This window comes from Myotis davidii, unplaced genomic scaffold, assembly GCF_000327345.1.
Source record: "Myotis davidii unplaced genomic scaffold, ASM32734v1 scaffold398, whole genome shotgun sequence".
Taxonomy (NCBI): domain Eukaryota; kingdom Metazoa; phylum Chordata; class Mammalia; order Chiroptera; family Vespertilionidae; genus Myotis; species Myotis davidii.
In genome coordinates this window covers 302407-311191 of record NW_006290024.1, presented here as the reverse complement: position 1 = coordinate 311191, position 8785 = coordinate 302407, and the positions used below count along the sequence as shown (strand labels likewise).

General features: G+C 40.8%; 1 protein-coding gene across 1 annotated transcript in view; it reads right to left on the bottom strand.

The window, feature by feature from the left end:
* Positions 1 to 1652: 1652 nt before the first annotated feature.
* Positions 1653 to 8785, bottom strand: part of TVP23C (trans-golgi network vesicle protein 23 homolog C (S. cerevisiae)) — a 22916-nt gene continuing 15783 nt past the window's right edge. Inside the window, exons 6-7 of the mRNA XM_015563264.1 lie at positions 4099 to 4227; positions 1653 to 2813 (exon numbers count right to left, since the gene is read on the bottom strand). Of these exons, the coding sequence (XP_015418750.1) occupies positions 2787 to 2813; positions 4099 to 4227 (156 nt within the window). The 3' untranslated portion in view covers positions 1653 to 2786. The remainder of the gene's footprint in view (positions 2814 to 4098; positions 4228 to 8785) is intronic.

The following is an 8785-nucleotide window of genomic DNA, read 5'->3' as shown; positions in this document are numbered from 1 at the left end:
TATCCCAAAACATAAAACCAAGCAGTTGAAAATGTTTGCTCCTGGGGAACAAAATTGAGAATGGGCTAAGACTTGCATTTATCTGTTGCCCTTCTGTACTATTTTATTTTCTGACCATGGGTTCTTTCCTTCTTTAATTAGTTGTAGTGGGAAAAAGTTACATGTGAGATTACGTTTTCCTTGCCACTAAATTATAACTTCCTCAGGAAATGATAGGCTTCTTCCTTTCTTATTTAGAACATACAGGTTTGAAGGAGTGTTTTCTGATTTTCATAAGAACTTGGTATTCTTCTGATTTTATTTGTAATTAAAAAGTATATTTAACATATGATTTGAGACTATATTCTTCAAAACCAAGAATGGACTGGTTTCACTTTTCCTAGTAGTGGTTTGCAAACAGCGGCTCAGGAGGCTCCTTGGAAATCGGTAGGTAGGGCTGAGAGGGTGACGCCAGAGCCTCCAATTCTCTTTCCACTAGAGCAGCTCTGCTTTATTTATTATAAATATTAAGCTTTGCCACAAGACTTGGAAGAAAGAATTGTACTAGTATGAAAAATCACTGCACTATGGGCAAAAGTTAGCACAGCTGAACAGGTACTTACTGAATTATTCTATCCCAAATACTATACTAATGCAAACAATTAGGGGGGATGCTGAAACTACAATTTATTGAAGAATTCAGTTAGACTCTAGCAATAGAAAAGCCAAAACAATAACACTCAAACAAGATAGAAGTTTGTTTCTTATTTAAAAACTAGAGGTCTGATGCACAATATTCGTGCAAGAGTAGGCCTTCCTTCCCCTGGCTGCCGGCACCAGCTTCCCTCTGGAACCCAGGACCCAGGCTTCCCTCGCAGCCCCAATCTTCATTCGGAAGGACTTCTGGTCTAATTAGCATATTACGCTTTTATTATTATAGAAGATTCAATAGGCAGTTCAGGGTTGCCATTCCTATTAGAGGGAGCTCAATACCCGCCTTATTTATCTGCTATTCACAAGCTCCACCTATGTGGTCCACATTTCAGCTAGCAGGAAAGAGAAAAGGGGAGGGGACAGGCATGCACCTCTTTTAGGAATACTTCCTGGAAATGTGCATGTGGCCAGAACTCAGTCACATGGCCACATAAGATGCAGCAAGCAAATCTGGAACAAGCTGTCTCTGTTGCCATGTTCCAGCTAATAAGTAAGAAACATGTAGAAGGGAAAATGGATATTAGGAATAAGTGGTAAACTCTGCCACATGCATATCCCAAAAATCAATTCATATTTGGTTTGAGGGACTGCAAGATCAAGTAACAACATAGTTATATCAAAACCTGTATCCATGTATCCCCTGTCAGACTCTCAACTTTAAAGATTTAGATCTTTCAAATTAAATAATAACATGTCTGCATGCAGCGCTGACTTTCCTCACCAGATAAGCACAAGTAAAATGGCAAACAGGCATTTAATAAATGAATGACTTAATAACTTAATGTTTCTTAAGAAAGGAAAAGACATTAGAGGCAGATATTTCCTCTAAACACAGTACTGTATCCTGAAGAGACTTCCTGTAGCCTGTTTCCTTGGACAAGTCACTCGGTAACCTGACGTTCCAGGCATCACATGAAACGGGTATGTCATGAGGATCAAATGAGATTACACATGTCAAGGGCTTTGTAAACATTAGAGTTTTATACCAATATAAAGTTATGCACTTTCAAAGCTATCACTCCAATAGACACTTATTCAATTAAGCAAAACTCTTTAAAAAATTTTAACAATGTATAAATACATTGACAAAATAGTCTGTTGATTAAGACTCCAACAAAGGTTACGTACAGTATACCTATAAGAGAATTTACATGTGTCCGTAACAGTTCCTAAACTGTGACACATATTGCTTTTTAAGAAATACCATTAACACAAATGCATGATTTCTAATATCCCCGTTAAAGCAAAAAAAAAATTCATAAAATAAAATGTCTTTTAGGCATTTATTATGCCAAGTATTTAAATAATTATTCTTATTATGACATAAGAATAATGCTCTCTTCATGGTAAAAGGTTTCGTTAGGCCAAGGACCACTGACGCTTTTTAGGAGGTTCCAAAGCAAAAGCTGGTTGTCCTCTCCAAAAATAAATAGAACACAGCAATCTCTAAGTATCCCTTACACAGACACCATGAAAACTCATTTATATTAACGGACCGAAAATACATGACTTGTTACAATAAAAATAAACAAAATTTTAGAAACTAGCTCATGTCACTGATCCAAATTTGGTTTTTATCTGCCTGTGAATGCCTAAGAGTTTCATTATGAAGTTCATAGTAAACCATAAAATTAACAATTATTTCTAACTTACACATAGCCAAAGTGCTCATCTTCCCATGGAAGCAAAACTTTCTTCTGAAAATAATCTACAGAAATATTTAAATACACATAATTTTGAAATGAGATTAAGAACAACCTTCTACATTCTATGGATCAAAATGCAAAAGTCTTCATTACATATATACATGAACATAAACACTTTTGTCAAACTGCAGTACATGGATATTACATGACTGTGCACACACATATGTACACCATGATCCAAATTTTGACAATGTTTCTAGCAACACCATATTTTCAGCCCCAAATGCAAGAAAATGAAAACTACTTTTCCTTTTTTCTTAAAGTAAATTTTCAAATGGAAAAACAAACCCAACACTCCTCTCTGCTACAGGTACTGAGTTCTAAAAGGCTCAGAGTGAAGAATCTCTTCAGTTGTTCCCAATATAACAGAACACACGGGACTCCTCTTCAGGAAGTCTGATCATCTCCGGCATTCTGCAAAAGAGTAAGAACTCCTGAATAAAAAAAGCTATTTTACTTAATACAGACTTCAAAGAACTAGAGAAATACTCCGTATTTGTAAGCAGAGCTAGCTACATTAACTTACATTCAATGGCCCCAATCACATTAAATATTACAAACATGCTGGAGAAGCAAATCATTGGATCCACCCCAACGTCCAGCAGGTCAGTGTCATTTTAGCAGAGTATCGCCAGGTGCCAGGTAAGTCCATTAATCCTACCTAACATTCACTTTCACTGTATTCAACATCCACCTCCATTTCAGAAACACTGAAAAGCCTAAGGAAAAACACCTCCTAAGCACACACCTGACAATTACCATAGATGGACCACAGCAAAGATGTTTTGGCAGCCTGCAAAAACCCTCAGGAGGAGAATCATGTCTCTCCAAAAATATTAGTTTTCTCTACTTCTCATCTTTTATACAACAGAAACCACAGCAGAATGAAAAGAACAATGAATTTCAGAGAGGAGAGTTTAATAAACCCTAGTTTTGTACCATTTATAAGCTGTATAATCTTGAGTAGGGCTTCAGTTATCTAAATACAATCGTCCGACCCACTGGGAACTTGTTAGACATGCAAATTGAGACCCCACCCAGATCAAATGAATATGGAACTCTGAGGGTGGGACCCCCCACCCATGTTTCAGCCCTCTAGGTGATCCTCATACCTGTTCAAGTTTGAGAATCACTGTTTAATACAATATTACTTGACAACCTACTGCCTGGAAACAAAAACCTAATCATTTTTCCCAAGAAATTTAACAATCTACGTATGATTACTACTTATCCCATTGAAAACCCTGATTTAAATATTCATATTGGGGAATTGTAGTAAAACCATTATGTTCTAAAAAAAAAAAAATCTCGGTACTTTAAAACAATCTTTAAATATACAGTCTTATTTTGTTTCTAATCGTCCTTTCTATATAAAACCTAAAACCTTACAATATCATTCTTCAAAACTGTTAGAGCCCCCAGAATTAATGAAAAGTAACTGATTTTTTTTTTTAGTAAGCTATTATCAATGACAGTTTCTCTCTCTGGTTTTAAAATAATTTTAGGACACTGATAATACTCTGGGATGTCTTAAAAGCCTCCAAAAATTAATTAAAATAACTATCATCAACTCATACCTAAATAAATATGTGCCTTAAAAAACTTTAAGTATTTCATAAAAACTAAACTACAAGAGTTAGAAATTACTGCATTGGTCACTTGACACATCAAATTTAGCCTCACAGCCAGAAAAACTTACTTGTCTTAAAAACTGCTTTCCAAGGTAAGATGTGGCCATGCTGGTTAAATTCTTTCTGCTGCCCACTTTGCACCTGATGTAGCCATATAGGTTGGCACCTTGCAGCACCACACCCATGGTAACCACAGCCTAGGAGAGAAAAATAAGCAATGATTACTGACCAACACCATGAATGAGACCCAACAGTGTCCTGGGGAGAAGGAAAAGGAAGCTCTATGATGGGGAGCTGTGCCAATAAGACTCCTTCACCTGCCAGAATAGATCTATGCAACATGTACTCTGCAAAAGGCTCCCCATCACCTGCCTAACAAACATTTATTAACACATTAAGCGCACAGCCTGTTTTGTCTTCTGGATGGAAAGTATAGTGTCAGTCACCGGTGAATAACATGGGCTTAATGTGTTAAATACACATGCTACAGTGGGCACCATGTCGCCCCTGGGAATGAATCCAGTGGGGAACTGTGGTAGGCAGTTAGACAGACACGAGCAGGGCAAGGATGAGGGGCGAGGTACAGAAGGTCATCAGGGTAGAAAGCCCTAAGTGCTAGCAAGGGACGACTGTAGGGTGGGACCTCATCCCAGGGCAGCCTTTCCTCCCCTGGCATATCGCTGGTCATGTGGTTTGGACTTCCTGACCTTTTTTCCTCCCCTAGAGATAACATCTAGGCCTCAGCTGTATTTCAGCTCCAGGCCCAGAAAAGCAGCAAAACCGGACAATGACCATGGCTGCCTCAGAACCAGCTGCCTTGACTAGTGACCCCTACCCTGGTGTCGACCAACCAATCAGGGGAGACCTAGACCCTGAAAGGATTCATCAGGAAAGTTGCTGAATATTCTATTAAAATCTCCCCTGGGCCCTAGCTGGTGGCTCAGTGGGTAGAGCGTCAGCCTGTGGACTGAAGGGTCACAGGTTTGATTCTGGTCAAAGGCACATGCCCAGGTTGCAAGCTGGATCCCCAGTCTGGGATGTGCAGGAAGCAGCTTATCAGTGATTCTCTCTCATCACTGATGTTTCTCTCTCTCTCTCTCTCTCCCTTCCTTTCTGAAATTAAAAATTTAAAAAAGAAAAAAAAGGTTTCCCCTGGGACCTTGTCCCTGACACCCTTAGGACAGAGAACCCAGCATGGGAGCCATTACCTTCCTCACTCCCAAGGCTCTTCCTTTACCTCTATAACTTCTTTCCTAAGCCCACTTTTTCTACAAATTACTTCTTCTACCTCGGTGATTTTATAAATAAATGCTCTCTTACAGTCTGAGTCTTGGCTCAGAATTCTTTCCTGGCCAGAACTCCAGTACTGAGGGTGCTGAACCCAGGTCTGGTTTGGCCCCATGGGTCTAACACCCATGGCTGTCCCCAGCCAACTACCACAGGGACCACTATTTTCCAGAGATGTAAAAAGAGGAAATGAGAATCAGAAGGGGCTCAAATGTTAATTATTCCTTTAAGAATTAATTACAAACAAATGGTCAAGAAATAAAGCGCAACAGAGGGAGCACACACAGATGAACCCTGCTCTATGCTGATGTGTGTGTCTCAGGTGGCCTCCCGGACAGCAAACAGAGCCTCAGTCAGTAGGTGTTTATCCTCTGTGAGGGGGCAGTGCATGGGCGAGGGTGGAGCTCGGAGGAAATGCACTTTGGTAGAGGTATTTCTTCCTGTGGCCGCATCAGGGTGACCCCATTAAGATCATTAAGGATTAAGGTAAAGAAAGGCAAGCCTACTCTTAAATATTGAGGAAATGAAGTTAATTAGGACAATGTAAAGGGATCACATGGTTGAATATTCCAGTGCAATGGCAAGGTTTTCCTGTGAAGGGCCCAACAATAAACATTTCGGGCTCAGTGGGCCACACAGTCTGCTGCAACACTCCACTCCACCCATCTAGCCCCAAAGCAGCCACGGACTCTCTGTAAACAAACAGGCAAGGCTGTATGCCAATAAAAATGTACAAACATGGATGTTGGGCTGAATCTGGCCTGCAGACCAGTTTGCCAATCTGTTCTTGAAAAAACAACTCATCAACCCATCTGCTACTAAAAGGATCACTTGAGAAACTCATATCATTAAAAAGCAAGACCGCTAAACACAATACCTTTTTCCAACCCAGACTTACTCTCCTTAACAAGGTGATTTTTAGCAAGTGAGAAGATTTATATGTTTGTTTTAATTAAGGAACAGATTCAAATACTTAGTAAAGGAAGTAGAGTTGTACTTTTATTTTAAATGTATGTTTCATAGAAATAAACACTTAAGGTTGCCAGTTCCCTAAATGAACATAAAACTATGTTTTAAATAAATTTCCTTCCACTTCCCATGCTTTTCAAACTGGGACAAGGATGCACCTCCGGGGTAAGGACGCACCAACCAGCCAGGGCACCTGAATCAGACTCAGCAGGGTACTTGAGGCATCGTGTCAGTCAATGGCAACATACTGTAAAAGGCATGCATAAAACAAGCAGTCTATACAACGGTGCAGTGAAGCCAGGTATCAAGGTCTCCCTCCCCCTGAGATATAAATAGCAAAGTTTTTTTGTGTTTTTTTTTTTAAGGCAAATAAGTTAGTACCAATAAGTATAAAAAAGGGCTGGTGTAAGAAAAAGAGCCATCTCGGTGTCTCTTTACAGCTCCTAACTCTCCAAAAAAATCTCTAAGGAAAATGTCACTAATGATCACCACTCCTTCACAACTTAGAGAGGCAGAAGGCCAGGGGATACAGATAACCCTAAGAGAAAACGCAGAAACCTCTCCCAATCAACAGAGATGCATCGGAGGCAGGAAAATCCCAGCAGCCTGCCATGGCAATGCTTCCTGGCGGGGGAGGAGGAGAGGAAGCATAGAAGGACCACCAGTCAGCAAGCCAATGACTTCAAGAGAACAGAGGGTGGGGAGAGACTCATGAAGAGCCTGGTGATGCCACTGTCCCCGCCATGGTCTTAACATAGGAGTCCAAACCACCTTTTTTCACACAACCTTCGCTTGCTCTTTTAGGGAAGTGGAAACACTGCTAAAGAAAGACTAGGCTGACTCTCCCAGATGGATGCTAAGGCTGCAAAATGACCCAAAGCAGACGGATAGAGCCAATAGAGCACACACCCAACTAGGAAACAAGAACTCCACTACATAAGGAAGGCAACACCTGAGCAAGCCAGCCAAGGCAGCCAGAGACCCATGTCCTCCTCCTCCTCCTCCTCACACCTGCCTCAACTACCCATGTCCAGCTCACAGCAGAGCCCAAGTGTCTCAGACAGCACAGGGAGCAGTCGAAGGGAATCACCCACACCAATCCAGCATGCGGTCCGCACAGAGCTGCCATTGTAAGGAGCAAATGGAGAGGGAAAAGGGAAAGGCACCTATGCAAGACTACACCAAAAAAATAAAAATAAGGACATAGTATGCAAAAGATAGGTGAGGAATCTATTCAAATATAGTCCACCAAAATAAAAAGCATTCCTAGGAATGCTTCACCCAACAGAAGAACCTAAATATATATAAAAATTCAAAGTGAATGAAGGTAAGACAACACAACACAAGGTGAAAATGAAGCTGGCAGAGCTAAGGAATACAGAGAGAAGCCTCTGCTGACCCCCAATCAGAAGTAACCCAGTTCTTTCTCTTGCACTCTCCACTCTCACTGGTGTCACTGCCTTTCTAATACTGTCTGCTCTCTGACTGTCTGATGCGCTGCCGGTCCACAGGTCCACAGCACACTCCACCAGAACATAAGCTCTATCAGAGCGATACCTTGTTTATCTGGTCCTAACAATACCCGCAGTGCCTGGGACAGGTCTGGCATACAGCAGGCTCTTAAAATATTTGCTACATGAATAAACAGAAGAGAACTGAGAGATCAAAGCAATTAAAGATGCTAGATGAGAAAGATAAAAACAATACAACAGAGATAACAAATATCTCAGAATCAGAGAAATCAAAAAATAGAACATAAATTTAAAGACTTAACAGAAGACAATTTTCCAGATTCGAAGGAAAACCTACACCTACATATACGAGGGGCAGTTTCCAGAAAAATCAAACAAAAAGATAAACACAAAGACATTCCAGTTATAATATTTTAAAACTTCAAAAATAATTTAATTTTGTCCAGGGAGAAAAATGATTCACTCACTTCCATGGAGATTATGTAAGCCTCAGATTCCTCTGCAAAATTCAATATAAGAAAGAAATGTTTTCTAAATGGTGCAAGAAACTGTGACCTGAGGGCATTATCCTAGCCAAATAGGCATCCTATCTAATAGTAGACAAACATGGTAATTAACCATACCTCCGCTACGCTTCCCATTGGCTAATCAGCAGGATATGCAAATTAATGGCCAAACAAGATGGCAGCTGGCAGCCACACAGCTGAAGTGAATAGGAGGCTTGCTTGCTCCAGTGATGGAGGAAGCCAAGGTTCCCCGCCTGCCCCGGCCCAGCTCTGAGCTCCGGATGAAACAATGTTGCAATCATAGAAGCTAAACAAACCCCAGGTACCTGCTTTCAGCCAGCTGGACCCTCAGAGACTAGAGCCACAACAAAGTTTCAATTCCAGGAGGTAAATAAATCCCAGAAGAAAAAAGAAAAAAAGGAAAGACTGGTAGTTGGGAGCTTCAGGAACCCGCCAGCCTGAAAACGGCCCTCAGCCCCTCACCCAGACTGGCCAGGCACCCCAGTGGGAACTCCCCTACA